Source organism: Lepidochelys kempii, chromosome 17, assembly GCF_965140285.1.
Source record: "Lepidochelys kempii isolate rLepKem1 chromosome 17, rLepKem1.hap1, whole genome shotgun sequence".
Lineage (NCBI taxonomy): Eukaryota > Metazoa > Chordata > Testudines > Cheloniidae > Lepidochelys > Lepidochelys kempii.
The window spans coordinates 22,983,901-23,004,137 of record NC_136396.1 but is presented as its reverse complement, the minus strand read 5'-3'; the positions used below and the strand labels follow the sequence as shown (position 1 = coordinate 23,004,137).

At 47.7% G+C, this 20,237-nt stretch overlaps 1 protein-coding gene across 1 annotated transcript in view; it reads left to right on the top strand.

The window, feature by feature from the left end:
• MPO (myeloperoxidase) overlaps positions 1-14,771 on the top strand; it is a 72,453-nt gene extending 57,682 nt beyond the window's left edge. The window contains exons 10-14 of the mRNA XM_073315135.2: positions 1,031-1,277; positions 3,262-3,432; positions 8,023-8,260; positions 12,265-12,476; positions 14,387-14,771. Of these exons, the coding sequence (XP_073171236.2) occupies positions 1,031-1,277; positions 3,262-3,432; positions 8,023-8,260; positions 12,265-12,476; positions 14,387-14,409 (891 nt within the window). The 3' untranslated portion in view covers positions 14,410-14,771. The remainder of the gene's footprint in view (positions 1-1,030; positions 1,278-3,261; positions 3,433-8,022; positions 8,261-12,264; positions 12,477-14,386) is intronic.
• The last annotated feature ends 5,466 nt before the right edge of the window (positions 14,772-20,237 follow it).

Genomic DNA, 20,237 nt, shown 5'->3' with positions numbered 1-20,237 from the left:
CGCTATCCCATGTATCCTTCCTTGGTGCCATGCCCCTCCTTCCATTTCTTTTATGGATCCCTTTTGGTTTGTAGATAGCTATGAAGATCCTCATGAAGCCACATTGGCCTCTTGTGGCTTTTCTTTTCTTTTCTCTGCACTGGAATAGCTTGATATTGAGCATCTAGGATTACATCTTTTAGGAACCACCAGCCCCCTTTGACTGGCAAGGTCAAAGAAATGTGCCTTGCACCTGGAGTGGAAAGCAAGGAGATATGGGATGGTCCTTGATTCTTGGGGGAGTTCATTGCACTGTGTCAGACTAAACCCGGAAAAAGTCTTGTCTCTTACACCGATGATCTTTACTCTGATTGTTGAGAGTTCCATTGTGCCAGAGGAGCAGAGTTGTCGATCACAGGTTTCATCCGGGAGCTTTAGCTAGTCTTTTAGATACCCTGGGACTGAGACCTTGAACTTAATGTGAAATTCTATGGTAAGCAAGCGTAGGAAGTAGAGGACAGGTCTGATGTGCTCACAGTAGCCTGCTGGGGCGTGTTTTAATTCTTTTCTGAGCAAACATGAAGGGTGGAAACTTTGTTATTTGTAACGAAAGCTGAGATTCTGAAACAATTGCATGGCTGGGGAAGCCGCAGCCATATGCAGAGGACTTTTGTGCTGACACCCAAATCTGGCCTGCCGAAGGATGCATCACTGACCATGTGATAAAATGGCCAGCTGTAGAAAGGACCATGAGTCTGTGCCACAAAGTTAGGAAGTAAGTTACAATCTGGTACCTGGGACTAAAGTGTGTTTGGGTGAAAAGAGTGTCTGGCCAAGTCAACAGACAGATTGTTGGGTAGCCCCTGTCCTGTGCACTTTCTCTGCTCCCATTTTGTACAAGCACTTGCCCTTTTATTGCGTGTTCCCAGACAGGTGGTTTTGAAACAGTTACATAGAATAACTCTTGGGAGATGAGCATAGCCCTCTCTGCACTCCCAGGGAGCTGATGGTTGGTGCCATGAGTGGATCATCCTCTCCTTGTTTTCCCCAGATTATAACCTTCAGAGACTACTTGCCCCGCGTGCTGGGAAATAACTTCAGGAAAGCTATTCCTTTCTACAAGGGGTACAATGACTCTGTGGATCCCCGAATATCCAGCATCTTCACCATCGCTTTCCGCTTTGCTCACGCTTCGATTCAGCCCTTTGTGTTCCGCTTGGATGATCGCTACCAGCCTGTAGGCCCCCCAACTCTCCTCAGCAAAGAATTCTTTGCTACGTGGAAAATTGTGACACAAGGTAAAACCCTTCCTGCAGTCCTACTCTCCGCTGCCCCACACCCATTCTGGTCAGACACTTCCCGTCTGCCACTATGGCCAGACTTCACAACAGGATACATCAACATAGGGGTCGTTGTCTCAAAATCAGCCAGTGAATCCTGCCAGTCACCAGTGGCCAAAGCATCTTGCCATCCCAGCACAGTTCCTCTGAGTGGTCAAAGTAGAAACCGTCCTCTTGGGGTAGCTCACACGTGGTTGGTTAAATGTTTATAGTTGTTAATAAAATCACTGAAGATAAACATTTTCCTGAGAGGGGAGGAAAAAAGACCTGAATGCAGGAAGTTTGGAGTTATGTGAGGTATTTACATGGTCCCCATCACCATATGGTCTGGGTCTCTCACAATCTTTAAGGTTTCAGAGTAGCGGCCGTGTTAGTCTGTATCTGCAAAAAGAAAAGGAGGACTTGTGGCACCTTAGAGACTAACCAATTTATTTGAGCATAAGCTTTCGTGAGCTACAGCTCACCAATGAAGTGAGCTGTAGCTCACAAAATCTTTAAGGTATTTATCCTCACAACACCCCTGTGAGATAGGGCAGACATCTGGCATCAGCCACTGTCAGAGACAGGACACTGGGCTAGATGGACCACTGCTCTGAGCCAGGATAGCCGTTCTGATATTCTTACTGTCCCCAGTTGCAGATGGGGAACTGAGGCCCAGAGAGAATACAGGAGAGATTCACAAAATCCCTGTTTAGGCACCACTGTAAGTCACAAAACCCCCACTCAGCTGCCATTTAACCCTTTAGGTGCCTAAATGCATTTGCTGCAAATGCTCCTTTGGGGTCTATGGTTCTACCCTGACCATGTTCCTCCACCTATCTTCCTGCAGGACCCAGTCCAATGGGTGTGCTCAGAACATGCCTAATGCTACACAGAACAGTCAGGCAAGGAGGGAGGAAGAGGAAGAGCTGGCCTCCCTTATAGCCTTTAATCCAGTGGCTAGGGTACTCACCCAGGAAGGGGGAGGCCCCAGTTTAATTCCATCCTCTTCCTGATGAGGCGAAAAAGTTTGAAGAGGGCTTTCCCACCTCTTAGGTGAGTGCCTTAAACACTGGACTATAGGGAGATTCTCATGCTTTCTCTGGCCCAATTAATATTTAGTTACAGTAGAACAGCTTTCACAAGAGAGACTGACAGCACTGCTACCAGAATATCCCATAGTTCAGTCATTAGGGTGTTCATATGAGCAGGGGAAGAGCCTTGGTCAAATCCCTTCTACATATCAGGCAGAGGACGGAATTGAACTTGGTCTCCCATGTCCTGGGTGAGTGCCCAAACCAGTGCACTGAAGGTTATACAGGAGGCAGCTTCCTCAGTGTTGTGGGAAGCTAGGCAGCCATCTAAACCTCCTGACTCCAGCAGAGGGGTTCCTGGCTGTGGATTGCTAGCAGAGATAGGCGTCTTCCTGCAGCCTGGATTTGGGTGCTGAACTCTGCGAGGGGGTGGGGCTTAGAACACTGCCCTCTGATCTGCCTCCCCCGTTGGCTAGTTGGGATGGCTCCCCACCGAGCTTTGGTGGAGCCTTTCCTCGGGTGCCTCTCTCCCCCACCCCCCTATGCACTGATGCCTACCTCAGGCTTTGTGGGTCCCCTGATTTTCCAGGCACCGAGAAGTGAATCTTTACAATGGCCATGCACCTTTTTTGGATTGGGGCCTGAGTATCTTGCCCAAGGCCTCCTAGGAAGTTTGTGATGGTGCAGGGAATTCAACCTAAGTCTCCTGAGTCCCAGGTCAGCATGTTAACTGCTGGACCACCCTCCTTTTCTGAAGGAGCACTTTTCCAGATATCAGGAAATTCAAAGCTTAGGTTCCCAAGTCATCTACTATACCAGTAGATGTATGAACAAAAGCCCAGGTAGGGCCTCTGTTTCAAATGCGGTGTCCATCCCTAATGTTGTTGGATGTGGAAGGCCATTTACTAGTACCTGTTTAATTCCTGCAGGTGGCATTGACCCTATTCTTCGTGGCTTGATGGCTAATCAGGCCAAACTGATGACACAGAGGCAAATGGTTGTGGATGAAGTCCGGGATCGGCTGTTTGAACAGGTCATGAGGACTGGACTGGATTTAGCGGCACTTAACATGCAGCGGGGCAGAGATAAAGGTCTCCCAGGTGAGGATCCCAGCTGGCTCCATCTCAGAAACAAAACTCCAGAGGAAATGGAAAAACCAAAATGCCAAACCCCACAGGAATGAATGTAAATTGCAGTATATTCTAGAAACGTAGGGGGAAAACCAGACAGTCCCATAATGGAATACAGAGAAATGTAGTCAACCTTAAGCCATCCACATACCCTGCGACAAAAAGTCTGACATGGAGAATAAATATTGACAGCACAGTGTTGGCTTGGATCTTGCCGGAATCTCTTCTGGGTCCTGTCTGCTTTACTGTGCCACAGTAAACCAATAGGTAGGAAAGTGGATGAAGGGAAAGCAGTGGACGTGTTGTTCCTTGACTTTAGCAAAGCTTTTGACACGGTCTCCCACAGTATTCTTGCCAGCAAGTTAAAGAAGTATGGGCTGGATGAATGCACTATAAGGTGGATAGAAAGATGGCTAGATTGTCGGGCTCAATGGGTAGTGATCAATGGCTCCATGTCTAGTTGGAAGCCGGTGTCAAGTGGAGTGCCCCAAGGGTCGGTCCTGGGGCTGGTTTTGTTCAATATCTTCATAAATGATCTGGAGGATGGCGTGGATTGCACCCTCAGCAAGTTTGCAGATGACACTAAACTGGGAGGAGAGGTAGATACGCTGGAGGGTAGGGATAGGCTACAGAGGGACCTAGACAAATTGGAGGATTGGGCCAAAAGAAATCTGATGAGGTTCAACAAGGACAAGTGCAGAGTCCTGCACTTAGGACGGAAGAATCCCATGCACCGTTACAGACTAGGGACCGAATGGCTCGGCAGCAGTTCTTCAGAAAAGGACCTAGGGGTTACAGTGGACGAGAAGCTGGATATGAGTCAACAGTGTGCCCTTGTTGCCAAGAAGGCCAATGGCATTTTGGGATGTATAAGTAGGGGCATTGCCAGCAGATGGAGGGACATGATCGTTCCCCTCTATTCGACACTGGTGAGGCCTCATCTGGAGTACTGTGTCCAGTTTTGGGCCCCACACTAGAAGAAGGATGTGGAAAAATTGGAAAGAGTCCAGCGGAGGGCAACAAAAGTGATTAGGGGACTGGAACACATGACTTATGAGGAGAGGCTGAGGGAACTGGGGATGTTTAGTCTACGGAAGAGAAGAATGAGGGGGGATTTGATAGCTGCTTTCAACTACCTGAAAGGGGGTTCCAAAGAGGATGGCTCTAGACTGTTCTCAGTGGTAGCAGATGACAGAACAAGGAGTAATGGTCTCAAGTTTCAGTGGGGGAGATTTAGGTTGGATATTAGGAAAAACTTTTTCACTAGGTGGGTGGTGAAACACTGGAATGCGTTACCTAGGGAGGTGGTGGAATCTCCTTCCTTAGAAGTTTTTAAGGTCAGGCTTGACAAAGCCCTGGCTGGGATGATTTAATTGGGGATTGGTCCTGCTTTGAGCAGGGGGTTGGACTAGATGACCTCCTGAGGTCCCTTCCAACCCTGATATTCTATGATTCTATGAAAGTTAGCCACTGACTTAGCAGCCAGTGTGGAGCTAAGAGCTGACTGGAGTTAGATGCTTAGTGGCATAATCCTTTACGTTCACATCACATTGCACAGAACATTGCAAACAGTCACTGATGAACTCTTCTCTTTGTGTCACAACAAACATATTATCTTCAGTTGATAAATGGCAAAACTGGCATGGAAGCTAATGACTTGTCTGCAAGAATCATTGCCAAGCCCGGACTAGAATTCAGGAATTTCTGCATTCTAACTCTGCCCAGCTCCTGAACCACGCTGCCTCTTTGATTCAACAAATCGCATCTTCTCACATGTCCTGTCTGTGGCTCATAGAATCATAGAAGATCAGGGTTGGAAGGGACCCCAAGAGGCCATCTAGTCCAACCCCCTGCTCAAAGCAGGACCAATCCTCAACTGAATCATCCCAGCCAGGGCTTTGTCAAGCCTGACCTTAAAAACCTCTAAGGAGGGAGATTCCACCACCTCCCTAGGGAACCCATTCCAGTGCTTCACCATCCTCCTAGTGAAAAATTTTTTCCTAATATCCAACCTAGACCTCCCCCACTGCAACTTGCGACCATTGATCCTTGTTCTGTCATCTGCTATCACTACTTATTGTGTGGCAGATGTGCCCCTGCTGTGAGCAGGTCAGTGTCCTCAGGAGCCAACCGTAACACCTCACAGCTAAGATTGCAGAAGTGGAGGAGTCGTAAAGAAAAGTAGCAGGTAGAAAAATGATAGTGGATGCCTTTAACTCCCCTACGATTCACTAGACCATGGTGAGTAGGAGTAAGGAGGTGATTTTACCTCTGTGTACGGCATTGGTGGGACCAGTCTTGGAATGTTGCGTCTATTTCTGGTGTCTCCAATGAAAAAAAATGATGACAAACTGAAGATGGTACAGAGAAGTGCCACTAAAAAGATTTGAGGGCTGGAGAAACTTACAGTGAGAGACTTAAAAAACTCCACCTGACTAGCTGATCAGAAAGATGATATAGAGGTGACTGGACTATACTGTTTCAGTACCATCATGGGGAGAAAAGCCTGGGTGCTAAAGGGCTCTTTAATGCAGAGGAGACAGGCAGAACAAGAGCCAATGGCTAGAAGCTGAGGCCAGACAAATTCAAATGGGAAACATGGCACAGATTTTTAATAGAGGGTGATTAGCCATTGGAACAAGCTGCCAAGGAAAGTGGTCGATTCTCACCTCCTTAAGTCTTCAGAGCAAGACTGGAGCCTTTCTAGAAGAGAAAAGGAGGACTTGTGGCACCTTAGAGACTAACAAATCCGATGAAGTGAGCTGCTCATGAAAGCTTATGCTCAAATAAATTTGTTAGTCTCTAAGGTGCCACAAGTCCTCCTTTTCTTTTTGCGGCTACAGACTAACACGGCTGCTACTCTGAAACGTTTCTAGAAGAGATGCTTTACTCAGACACATTTAGTTGGGCTCAGCACAGGAGAAGCTAAAATTTCTGGCCTGTGTTACTCAGGAGCTCAGACTAGATGATCTAATAGTTCCTTCTGGCCTTACACTCTATGAATCTGGGAATGGTTTGGAATATCAGTTTGGTACCAGAATGATACCTTTTTATATCAGCCTGTTGAGGTGCCTACAGAAGAAGCAATTCTCAATTCAGATGTGGTCTACACCAGGAAATTAGGTCAGTATCACTACATCGCTCAGGGGAGTGAATAATCCACACCCCTGAGTGACACAGTTAAACCAACCTGACCCCTGGTACAGACCTAGTTCCGCCTCTTGGGGAAGTGGAGTACCCATGTTGACAGGAGGTGTAGATAGCGTCTTCATTGAAGCACTGCAGTGGGGCAGCTGCAGCGTTTTCAGTGTAGACAAGCCCTTAGTCTTGAGTAATAGACAGGAGTTAATAAAATTAAAATGGAGCATAGAAGCTTCCTGGGCTAACAGTGATCACTGCCCAATTAGGCTGATATTGTAACTAGGATAGCATTGTGGTGGGAAACTTAATAAGGCAGACTTCAAAACTATGAGGAATGGTGATAAATTCACAGTTTTCAAGGCCAGAAGTAACCTCTAGGATCTAATCTGACCGGCATAACACAGACCATATAACATCAGCCTGTCATTCCTGCAGTGGAGGGAATAATTCTTCCCTGCTTTTTAAGGCAACACAACTGGGTCTACTACCAGGTGTCTGAACTAGAACAGAACATTTACAAAGATACCCAAATTGATTAAAACCCTCTAAATGAGGATAATTTACTCCCTCCCTTGCTAATCTGTTCCAATGCTTCATTACACTCACTGTTAAAAAGCTGCAATTTATTTCTCATTTGAATTTGTCTAACTTCAGCTTCCAGCCATGGGATCTTATTCTGCCTTTATCTGCTAGAGCAAAGAGCTCCCTAATACCTGGTGCCTTCTCTAGATAGGCAATTATTGACAGGATTAAAGAGTCTCTTAATCTTTGTTTTGATAAGTGAAATACATTGAGCTCATTAAATCTCTTAGTGTAAATTGTACTTTCCAGATTTCAAATGATTCCTTAGCTCTTCTCTGAACGCTGCCCAGGTTTTCAATATTATTTTTAAAGTGTGGAGACCAGAATGGGATGTAGTGTTCCAACAGTGATGTATTCAGAGATGACAGAATCTCACTAGTTCTACTCAACATTCCCCTCTTTATACATCCAAAGATCATTTTGGTTAATAGCAGGTGGAAGAATATGTTAGAATCTTAAACTGTAAATGGAGCCTGAAAGTAACTTAAGACTCCATAGAGAGACACAATTATTCATGTGCCTCTGACACCAAAACAAACAAAGAGTAAAAGCTGCCGGGTAGGAAAGGGTTATGTCTAAAACAGCATGATCTAAAGAATAGACATCCTGCCTGAACTATACCGATCGTGCCAGGTAAGGTACTAATTGGAACTAAAGTTGACACAAAGAGTTGACACAAAGAACAGAAAATCAGAGACAATAAGGGGAGAGCTTTAGAAAAGACTTCAAATACACTAGAAACAAATATGTGACTGCGTCACCCAAGGAAGAGGAACAACTTGCTAGCACAGATGGGAGGGAGATGGTGGTATTGACTGCTCTGCTCTGGTTCTGCAGGGTATAACGCCTGGAGGCAATTCTGTGGGCTTTCACAGCTTCGCAACTTTACTGATCTCTCTGAAGAGCTGAGAAATGATAAGCTAGCCAAGAAGTTCATGAACCTGTACGGGACACCAGACAATATCGACATCTGGATTGGGGCACTCGCGGAGCCATTTGTTCCCAATGGCAGAGTTGGGCCCACCATGGCTTGCCTCATTGGATCTCAGTTCAGAAAACTGCGAGATGGGGACAGGTAAGAGATCATACAAAGATAGGAATCCCAGTTGATATCTACTTATTCTTCTTCGAGTAGTGTCCCTGTGGGTGCTCCACTGTAGGTATTCTGAATACAGAAAAGGGGATCCCCATTCATAGAAAGCCACTGGAATTTAAGCCTGTAGTGGTCCCTCACTCTGAAGTGGGAGAGGGAGGCTACTCTGCCTCACTACAGGCAGACTTCAGGCAGACCCTCACTACAGGCAGACTTCAGGCAGACCTCACTACAGGCAGACTACAGTAATAGTCTTATAGGGAAGAGCTCCAGCCCCTTTTGGGGGGGGGGGGGGCAGAAACACAAACAGTCTTTAGCCTGCAGCCACCTGGCTGGGCAGACAGCTACAAACCGTCTGTAGAGGGGCTCTGGCTCCCTCTGGGCGGAGCAGAGTCACAATTAGGGCTCTTGCAGGGGTGAGTGCCAAAGCAGTCTGGGGGCTCAGGCGGGGCAGAGCGGGAGCTGAGCACCAAAGCAGACAAGAGGCTCAGGCGGGGGGGGGGGAGAAGGGGGGTGTGAACGCCAACACAGGCCTCTTTGCCTATGGTGGGGAGGCTGCCATCCAGGGGTGGGGTATCAGGGGGACGCAGGCCCACCCAACTCCACTGCATCCCAGCCCAGGCCCCTGAAAGTGGCAAGGTGATCTGCCACTGGGTCAGCGGGGATTCCAGCCGCAACATGCTGACTCACACTCTGGCAGCAGGACCGGACTAGAGTCTGGTCTCCCTGGGGCCCCCCCACCACAGTCTGGATGTAGGGTCCCAAACAGGGCCGGCTCCAGGCACCAGCGAACCAAGCAGGTGCCTTGGGCGGCCAATGTAAAGGGGCGGCAGGACGTCGGGCTCTGGGGCGGCAATCCGCCCTCGGCGGCGGCGGGATGTGACTCTTCTACAGTCACCGGCGGCAATTCGGCGGCCACACCATCACTCCGCTTCCGTGTTCAGCCACATGTTTTTGGGGTTTTTTTGCGGCTTGGGGCGGCAAAAACATTGGAGCCAGCCCTGGTCCCAAAGGTCCCCTCTCTGCTCGGGGTACTTGGCCACGGGTAGCTCCGGCAGCTCCTCGGGGTCCTCGTCTGCCTCCCATGATGGCAAAGTGTCGGTCCACTTGGGCTGGACCAGGCTCTTGCAGGAACGTCTGCTCCCCTGAAGAGACATCCGGTCTCTCCTGTGGCTCAGTAACAGAGGAGCTCCTGGTACTTCCAGTGAAAGGGGTGGGGCGGGCTTGGCTTCGCCCACCCAGGGGAGCATAGAATCAGAGAATCCCAGGGTTGGAAGAGAATTCAGGGGGTCATCTAGTCCAACCCCCTGCTCTAAGCTGGGCCAGCACTAGCTAGGTCATCCCAGCCAGGGCTTTGTCTATCTGGGCCTTAAAAACCTCTAAGGAAGGAGATTCCACCGCCTCCCTAGGTAACCCATTCCAGTGCTTCACCACCCACCTAGTGAAATAGTGTTTCCTAATATCCAACCTAGACCCCACCCCGCGGCAACTTTAGACCATTGCTCCTTGTTCTGTCATCTGCTACCACTGAGAACAGCCGAGCTCCATCCTCTTTGGAACCCCCCTTCAGGTAGTTGAAGGCTGCTATCAAATCCCTCCTCATTCTTCTCTTCTGCAGATTAAATAACCCTAGTTCCCTCAGCCTCTCCTCATAAGTCATGACTTCGTAATCATTTTCATTGCCCTCCGCTGGACTCTTTCCAATTTGTCCACATCCCTTCTGTAGTGGGGGGACCAAAACTGGACACAATACTCCAGGTGTGGCCCACCAGTGCCCCGAGTAGAGGGGAATAATCACTTCCCTCGATCTGCTGGCAGTGCTCCTAGTAATAAAGCCCAATATGCTGTTGGCCTTGTTGGCAACAAGGGCACACTGTTGACTCACATCCAGCTTCTTGTACACTGTAACCCCTAGGTCCTTTTCTGCGGAACTGCTGCTTAGCCAGTCAGTCCCCAGCCTGTGGCGGTGAATGGGATTCTTCCTTCCTAAGTGCAGGACTCTGCCCTTGTCCTTGTTGAACCTCATCAGATTTCTTTTGGCCCAATCTTCCAATTTGTCTAGGTCACTCTGGACCTACCCTACCCTCCAGCATATCTACCTCTCCCCCGAGCTTAGTGTCATCTGCGAACTTGCTGAGGGTGCAATTAATCGCATCATCCGGACCATTAATGAAGATATTGAACAAAACTGGCCCCAGGACCAACCCCTGGGGCACTCTGCTTGATACCGGCTGCCAACTAGACATGGAGCCATTGATCACTACCCGTTGAGCCCAACAATCTAGCCAGCTTTCTATCCATTTTATAGTCCATTAATCCAATACATACTTTTTTAACTTGCTGGCAAAAATACTGTGGGAGACCATAACAAAAATGTAGTGGTCCCTCACATTCCACTTCAGAGCGAGTCCGCTCAGCCTCATCACAAAGCCCCATTCATTACAAAGCTCACAAAGAGAAAGATTTCAGAGTAGCAGCCGTGTTCGTCTGTATCTGCAAAAACAAAAGGAGGACTTGTGGCACCTTAGAGACAAACAAATTTATTTGAGCATGAGCTTGCGTGAGCTTCAGCTCACTTCATCGGATGCATGCAGTAGAAAACTGATGAAGTGAGCTGTAGCTCACGAAAGCTTATGCTCAAATAAATTTATTAGTCTCTAAGAAGTGGTTCGGGACTATTTAGAAAAGTTGGACGTGCACAAGTCCATGGGGCCGGATGCATTGCATCCGAGAGTGCTAAAGGAGTTGGCGGATGTGATTGCAGAGCCATTGGCCATTATCTTTGAAAACTCATGGCGATCGGGGGAAGTCCCAGACGACTGGAAAAAGGCTAATGTAGTGCCCATCTTTAAAGAAGGGAAGAAGGAGGATCCTGGGAACTACAGGCCAGTCAGCCTCACCTCAGTCCCTGGAAAAATCATGGAGCAGGTCCTCAAGGAATCAATTCTGAAGCACTTAGAGGAGAGGAAAGTGATCAGGAACAGTCAGCATGGATTCACCAAGGGCAAGTCATGCCTGACTAATCTAATTGCCTTCTATGATGAGATAACTGGTTCCGTGGAAGAAGGAAAAGCAGTGGACGTGTTATTCCATGACTTTAGCAAAGCTTTTGGCATTGTCTCCCACAGTATTCTTGCCAGCAAATTAAAGAAGTATGGGCTGGATGAATGGACTATGAGGTGGATAGAAAGCTGGCTAGATTGTCGGGCTCAACGGGTAGTGATCAATGGCTCCATGTCTAGTTGGCAGCTGGTATCAAGTGGAGTGCCCCAAGGGTCCGTCCTGGGGCCGGTTTTGTTCAATATCTTCATAAATGATCTGGAGGATGGTGTGGATTGCCCTCAGCAAGTTTGCAGATGACACTAAACTGGGAGGAGAGGTAGATATGCTGGAGGGTAGGGATAGGATACAGAGGGACCTAGACAAATTGGAGGATTGGGCCAAAAGAAATCTGATGAGGGTCAGCAAGGACAAGTGCAGAGTCCTGCACTTAGGACGGAAGAACCCCATGCACCGCTACAGACTAGGGACCGAATGGTTAGGCAGCAGTTCTTCAGAAAAGGACCTAGGGGTTACAGTGGACGAGAAGCTGGATATGAGTCAACAGTGTGCCCTTGTTGCCAAGAAGGCCAATGGCATTTTGGGATATATAAGTAGGGGCATTGCCAGCAGATGGAGGGACATGATCGTTCCCCTCTATTCGACACTAGTGAGGTCAGGCTTGACAAAGCCCTGGCTGGGATGATTTAGTTGGGGATCGGTCCTGCTTTGAGCAGGGGGTTGGACTAGATGACCTCCTGAGGTCCCTTCCAACCCTGATATTCTATTATTCTCTTATTCTAAGGTGCCACAAGTCCTCCTGTTCTTTTTAAAGAGAAAAATGTTGCTTGTGTTCATGTTTCATTGGAAATGACATGCCAGCTGTCCCGAGTCTATCAAAACCCACAGGATAAAATCTGTTGCTGCTCTTTTCCTGTTTTGGGCAGATTCTGGTGGGAGAATATCGGGATTTTCACTCCCCAGCAGCGAAGCGCCCTGAGACGGATCAGCTTGCCACGTATAATCTGTGATAACACCCACATTACTGAGGTTCCCAGGCGTATTTTCTATGCCAATACTTACCCCAGAGACTTTGTGAACTGCAATCGGATACAGAAGCTGGACCTCTCAGCTTGGAGATCAACGCATGCTGGGGAAGGTAGGTATGGAGAGAACTGGCTGGCTTGCACTCAGCGTAACATGGGGAACTCAATTTTCAAAGTAGGATACGCAAAGGTGCATGTTTGCATCTGCATTTATGGGCCTAGATATATACTTATGGGGCATATTTTCAAAGGTTTTAGTTGTTTAAAGATGCAAATAGGGGCCTAGTGAGATTTTCAAAAGCACCTAAACTGATTAAGATACTTTAGCTCCCTTGAAAATCAGTGCGAGTTCGGCATGTAATTCCCTGAAGTGCTTTTGAAAATCCCACTGGGTGCCTATCTACATATTGAGGTGCCTAAATAGCTTTGTAAAGCTGGTTCTTAGGTCCAGAAACTGGTATATAGATGCCTAATGCAGATTTAGACGCCTCCATTTAGGCACACAGGCTTGAAAATTGGGCCCGTTATGAGTAAGCTCATGGGCATGCAGTCCCTCAGCATGGCTGGTCAAAGGTAAAGCTAACCTGGGCTGCCAGGGATGACTTTATATAAATGTTTAGCTTGTTACCTCTTCAGGACAGGGTCTTCCTGTCACATCGAAATTACCATAGTGGGTCAGAGCAGCAATCCCTCCAGCCATCTGTCCTTGTTGTCTTGTTCTGAGCACATTGTCAGTGCTTAGCAAATAATTGCTGAGGGATCAGGAGTGGCTCCCAAGATAAGGCTGAGTTGAGAGTTATTCCTGCTTAGGGCCCCCAGTGGGCTAGCACCACCTCTGCCAGTGGGCAATGCAGGGAGCACAGGGGGCTGTGGGATGGACGTGAGGAGCAGTTCCGTGCTGCAGAAGGAGAATGTTTCACTATGGCTTGCCAAGAGGAGTCCTGGTTCAGGGAGCTGGAAGAGGTCAGCTGCAGTGGGTCACTCCCCTGCAGAGGCTAGCAGATCCCCTTCTCACACAACAGCCATCCTGGTAACCAGGGAATACCTGGTGGCTGCATCCTGGGAGTGTCAACTGATGGTATCTGAGGAAACATGAGAGGTGAGGTCTGGCACGAGGAGATCTCTCTACTGCAGTGCAAGCTCAGGCTTGCAGCCCCGGGCTTCCCGCAGCAGGCTAGAGCAGGGCTGGTAGGTGCTTCCCTGCCTTTTCCTTTTGCAGAACTCAGCTGCTCCTCAGCCCTTTCTGATCCTTCAGGTTCTCAACTGAGCAGGGCCGGCTCGAGCTTTTTTGCCTCCCCAAGCCAAAAAAATAAGGCAAACAGAGAGCTGCCAAAGAGCCGCCCCAATATTGGCCAAAATGCCGCCACTCCACAGGGGCCGCCCCAGGCACGTGCTTCCTTAGCTGGTGCCTGGAGCCTGCCCTGCAACTGAGATACGTAGCTCCCCTTCTTCAGCAGCTAAGTAACCAACTAATATCCAACAGATAAAACATTGAAATTTCTTGCCCAAGCTACATTTGAAAAAATTAGAAATTAACTTATTAATGACTGTTTATCTAATTATTACAATTTTAGACTAAATGAGGTCACCTGTTCAAGAGGACCCATTGTGATATACAACCAACTGCCACCCTTCCTGTCCAGTAGATTTGCACGCTCTGGTTCAAGTGGTAAAAATGCCAGGGGCGTGAGGGACACTGTACACAAAGTGTCATGAGTTCTCATTGGTAGATGTCTTAGACTTAAAAGTCGTACTTCTAAAATGTTCTTTGGCCATCTGTTGGCTCCTGTGCCTAGTCAGATGGGAATCCTGCTTTGCTGTACTGGACTAGGGTAATTAGAGAAGGACTCCAGCTGGGCAAGGTGAACATCTCCCACAGAGCCTGAGGGCATCGATTGGTGGATATATTGCCTCTCTCCCCTTTGTCCTCCTGTTCCTGCTTAACCCATAGAGATAAAACAAAATCCCAGCCTCCCAGGGGCCTTCACTGCTTTATTAACACCTTGCCCATTTCACCCCACAGAAGAAGCATCCGGTGACTACTAGTGATGGAAGCTGAAATTCCCCTGGAGGGCTGGATTCAGGATGCTGCCCACAAGGATTCTTTACCACATTCAGTCCAATGATTTTACTGCCTGGAATACACGGCATAAGTGCTAGCGTTTGGCTTGATTTTGTTTTGCATGAGGCCTCTTCAGTGAGATGCAACCAAATTAAAGTGAGCATTGTTAAAAGACATTCCAGTGCAATATATGAAATGTTCTAAACATGACATTACAGAGCAGAGAACGGCACTAGAATGAGTTTTCAAAACGACAACAGAATATTTGACAATCAGCCAGGAAGCTGCCTTCTTACGAAATTCACACAAATTTGGCCTAAATCAGCTTTTTCTTAAGAGCCATTTCTTTTTGTCTGATTTTCCATAATCATATGGGTCTCTGTTGGGAGATGGTGTTGTAGGACAAAGTAGGTCCAACGGATGCACTAGAATTTCTCTGCAATGAACTCTCAACGTACCTCTTATTTACTAAAACTCTGTTGTGCTCTCTGAGTTAGTATAACAAATCCTAGAATTTTTCCTTTAAGAGAAACAAAGTTTGCAGATTTTCCAGGGGTGCATTTGAACGAGACAGTAATGATTGTCAGCCATGTGATGCCACTTAATTATTGTTCTTTGGTTTCTAGCATAAAAAAGCTTCTCTTTCTGATTTTCCTGGAATGGTGAGTCAGCAAAGCGTCTCTATTGAAGAAATGAGACATTAACTCATTAATTCCTAATCTTTTTGCAGACTTTGGAAAAGTCATAGAATCTCAGGGTTGGAAGGGACCTCAGGAGGTCATCTCGTCCAATCCCCCGCTCAAAGCCAGACCAATTTCCAATTTCCGGCCCAGATCCCTAAATGGCCCCCTTGAGGATAGAACTCACAGCCCTGGGTTTAGCAGGCCAATGCTCAAACCACTGCGCTATCTCCCCCCAAGCTATTCCATGGTAGTCACAAAAGAATAAGGACGTGCTATTAGTGTTAGCACCACATATGAAAGGAAATTGGCGCAACAGCCTCAGTTCTCTGGGCTGGGGAAGAAGCACTTGGCATGAGTCTTTGCATCCTAAACCTGGGTGATGGGACCAGTCCTGGCGCTAAGTAGAGCAGCTGGAAGATGAAAACCAAATGGGTGCAGGGATGCCTTAACTATGCTTCCTTTTCCCCTGGCTCCATCCCCATCTGGCAGCTGAGGTGCAGGAGAAATTACACAAGCTCTGTGCCACCTTAGGATTCCCTTAGGCAGGGGGAATCCACCAGCAATTGATGCAGTGATAATTGTTTAGCTCTCTGGAACGGGGTCCACTAGCATTAGAATTGCTTTGCCCAGCTGAAGTGGCTAGAATTGTGCAAAGTAGCCCTATGTTTGGGTGATTTGGTGCCTAGCTATCCAGTCTCATAGGCTGTATAAATTTGGAAAGCCAGTGTGTTCATTTGTGTGGTTCCTCTAGCATTTTAATTTAATCCTCAATTAATTTAATTAACTCAGGCATCAGTGCAAAGAATCTTCTGCTGAGTGAAGGCTGAGAGTTTGGGATGTGAATAGTAATTGCTAGTGACAGTCACAAAGCCACAGTGTGATCTTCAGCATTACACAACAAGGGACTCCTCTGATTTTCAGGTCTGCTCAGAACATGAAGTCCTCTCTCAGTTAATGTACATGCCCCTGTGTCATGTTAGGACTAGAATAAGCAAAGCTGGAGAAGAAAATCATTCTCTGTTAGAACTCTTCTGTCCTCAAAATTGTTTGAGTCTGGGTCTAAGCAGCAGAATCAGGATTGCATCCGCAGGGAGGCAGGAAGTGTGTTTATTACACCCATGCCGATTTATGTGGGAAGCTGGGCACAATACAGATGGCAGTGACTCTTTCTTGAGCCTTTGTCTGTAAATAAGCTTTCTTTCACTTAATTAATTATAAGGCTAGAGGGGCCTATAGTGATCATCTACTCTAACTTTCTGTATAACACAGGCCACAGAACTTCCCTGAATTAATTCCTGTTTGTTCTAGAGCAGATCTAGTTCAAATAGTCTCATTCCACACATATCCCACCATTCCTCAAGTGAGGGGCAAACCAACTTCTCCTTCGCTCCTGTAATGGGCCTTGAGTTGCTATGCCTGCTGTATAACCACTCTCTGTGTAACGCATCGCCCAATAAAATGCTTTTTGGAACCGAGGCTGACTTTCCTTTCCCTTGTGCATCGCGATGAGTGCAGTAAGTCGTGAAGGGAGGTGGGTGAGGACAGGTATTGTGCAGGGACTCGGCAGGTACGTGCTCAAATCCAGAGGCACGAGCCAAAGTAGAGAATGCTGAAAAGCAATTGCCCTGCCGAGTCCCTGTGCAGCAGAGGCATGGCTTAGCTTCCTGGGACATGGGATACCGTGACAGAAAACTGAGGAGGAGAACGGCAGCGGGCATGGTACAAATCAACAACTGCCTCTCAGAGAAACAGCTGATAATGAAACCCCCAGCCCTCCCACAGAGCGGACAAGACATCCCCGCTGAGCCCTCAAAGTAAGTACGGGGGATTGCAGGGACCGGTGCCCATGAGGCTGAAATTGCTTCCTTACTGCCAGTGCCTTACTCAGAGGGCAAAATTATTTAAAATATATCCATGTAAGATTATTTTTTTTAGAAATTTCATCAAATTAATGTGACTGAATGTGATAAAAATGTAAATGAGCAATTATTTAATTATTAATTAAATAATCAAAGAAGGAGTTGGGTTTTGACTGGCTGTGCCTGACAAAATGTCTGACCCAGCCCCATGACCATCAGCTTTGGGGCACAAGCCACTCCCCACCCCAAAGCTGCCCCATCTCCCCCCGCACCACATCCATATGGTCAATGGTGCTTGAGTGGAACTGGGTTTACAGAAAATGCATCTTTGGTCACACCACATAACAAGTCCCAGCTGGGACATGCCACTCCCTGACCTGACATTGTGGTCTTGAGAAATATCCTGTGTGATGTCACACCCCCCACTTCCATTTTGTACAGGGATTTTGAAGAAGGAACTGGGTTTTGACTGGCTGTACATGACAAAATAAGCATCGGGGAGGGATAGCTCAGTGGTTTGAGCCTTGGCCTGCTAAACCCAGGGTTATGAGTTCAATCCTTGAGGATTTAGGGGTCTAGGGGTCCTGGCCATTTAGGGGTCTGGGGTAAAAATTGGGGATTGGTCCTTCTTTGAGCAGGGGGTTGGACTAGATGACTTCCTGAGGGCCCTTCCAACCCTGATATTCTATGATTCTATTCTATGATCAGGTCACCCCAAGTGACATGTCTGACCTTTCGACTGTGCTGAAGTAGCTGGAACATGCTACTTGCTGACCTGAAGCTTCCTTCTTAAGCAACTTGCTGGCATATGTCACCCCTCCACCCCACTTCCATTGTGGAAATGATGCTTGAATAAGAGCTGGGTTTTGACTATCTTTGTCTCTGCTGGCCCCACATGACACGTTTCTGTGGCTGTTTGACAGTGCTGAGGGAGCAGGGACACGCCACACACCTACCCCAAACTTTGCTTCTGTGCAATATGCCACGAGACATCACACCTCCACCCACTTTCATTGTGTAAATGGCTTGAATAAGTAGCTGGGTTTTTACAGATTGTATGCAAAAAAATGGCATTGTGGGTCAGCCCAAGCGACACATCCCTGCAACTGTGCGACAGTTCTGAAGAAGTCGGGATAGGCCGCTCCCTAACCTGATGCTTTGCTCTTGAGCAGTGTGTTGTGAGATGTCATGCCCCAGCCCACTTCCATTCTGTTTGTGGAGCTTGAATAAGAAAATGGGGTGTGACTGGCTGTATGTCACAAACTACATGTTGGGTCACCCCAAGTGACATGTCCCTGCAAGCGTTAGACTGTTTTAATGGAGGTGAGACATGGAACTCCCTGAGCTGAGACATTTTCTTTGTGAAAAATTGTGGCCTATGTCACCAGCCTCCTTCCCTTCCTCTCCAAACACTTTAGCAGGTAACAAGAGCAGCAGACGGGGAGCTTCTGAGCTGTGAATCCTGTTGTTGCCGGCACCCAGTGCCAAGAGGCTAAACAACAGCTGAAGTTGGTTCGTTACCCGGTATGCTACACCCAATAATCACAACGGGGTGGAGAAGCAGAAAAGTTTATTTGAAGCTTCAAATAGGTACAGGGAGATTTGAATCTCAAATCCTGTACACAGAGCAGGAAGTTACACAGGCTTTTATACATCCTTTTTCCCAGCATACTTATCCAATAGCAAGCTGCCCCAAGTATCCATATAGCCAGCCAATCCAGTTCCCAGCTAGTTCCCTGGTTCTCTGTATCATTTATTAAACTGTACATAAAACTGCTTTATTCAGCATTGTTCTTCCATATCTGCCCTGTGTGGCCTTGCTTAGTTTCAGGCAGTCTGACTCTGCAACATATTGTTGCAGATTCTCAGCATAACTGCTGTGTGTGCCTCCAGGCGGGGGGGCCAAGGACACTTGGGCCTAGTGCGAGGGGGCTTCATCGACACTCGTGGTCTTCCATCCCCTCGAGTTACCTAGCGGCCATGCCCCAGTGTCCCCAACACTGTGCTTGCAGGAAGAAGGATTCAGTGCTTGTTGTGTTTCTGCATGAGGGTTGTGTGGCTGGGCTGTGGCCCCCACAGTGGCTGGGTTGGGGGGACTGTAGGCCTTGCAGGAGCTCAAGATATCACTAGCAGTGTAAACCAAAGGCTGCGGCCTTGGCAGAATAGTAACACACTAGGTGTCAGCTAACCAGATAACTACATTCCTGACCAGAGATGATGGTACAAAAACACACAAATCTCTCAAATAACTGTGTAAACACATCCCTAAGAGACGGCACAGGAACACACTGACCCGTCATAAAAATAAGGAGGCGATGACAGGACAATGGATAAGGATGTTCTGGTAAAGTCAGTAGGTCCACGGAGAAGGGTGGTTCGGAGTGTAATACGTAACGTGTCTGTATCAACGTATAAAAGGAGAAGCCATAGGAGGGGCATCTTGGTGCCTGTCTAGGGGACAGGATTGTGGTGTCCTGTTTGAGGTGGTACCATTGTCGTGAGCATACACGTGTTAGTGTACCTGTAACCACAGAGCCAGGGCACTAGGACCATGTTTTGCAAATAATAAACCCGGCCAAGCGCCTTCGCCACCGAATTGAACCCGTGGCCTTTCTTTATGAGTAACACCGAGGTCCGCTGAATCGGTGACCTGCATTCCCTGCTCACGCAGCTGACATTGCAGTGCCCGCAACAACAGCACTTAGCAGCCTTAGCGATGCTGCAGCCTCAACACCACTCTGCAGCACTAACAACAAGGGTGTGTGGCGGGAGGCCTAGGGGCATTGTCCAGAACCAGGCTCCGGGTGGCTATTTGAGCGAGCTGAGCAGTGAGGCAGTATGATGGTTGCAGGCTAACAGAGGCAGACAACCAGATGAGTTCTAGTGTGACTGCAGAGAAGGAGTGTGAGCTCTATTTGAGGTATGACTCTCCAACAGGTAGCAGATATGGATGATGAGGGAACCGTTGCTGTGACCTGCCTTAGATGTGCTGCTTTCCTTTCTGTCAGATGATAAAATAGAATTCTGATGAATGAAATGCAAGCTGGTGGCCTTACTAGAGGAGAAGATGTATAGTCTGGAAGCATAAGTTGCAACATTATGCAGCATTTGAGAAAACAAAAGCTTCTTGAATCAGCCGATTCAGAAATCTTTGTGACAAACACCACAAGGGAAAAGATCAGTGGTAAGGGAATTGAAGAGAGTAGAAAGCAAAGAAGTGAACAGGAGATTTGTGACCAAGAGGGGAAAGAAAACTTGTAGTCATTCAAC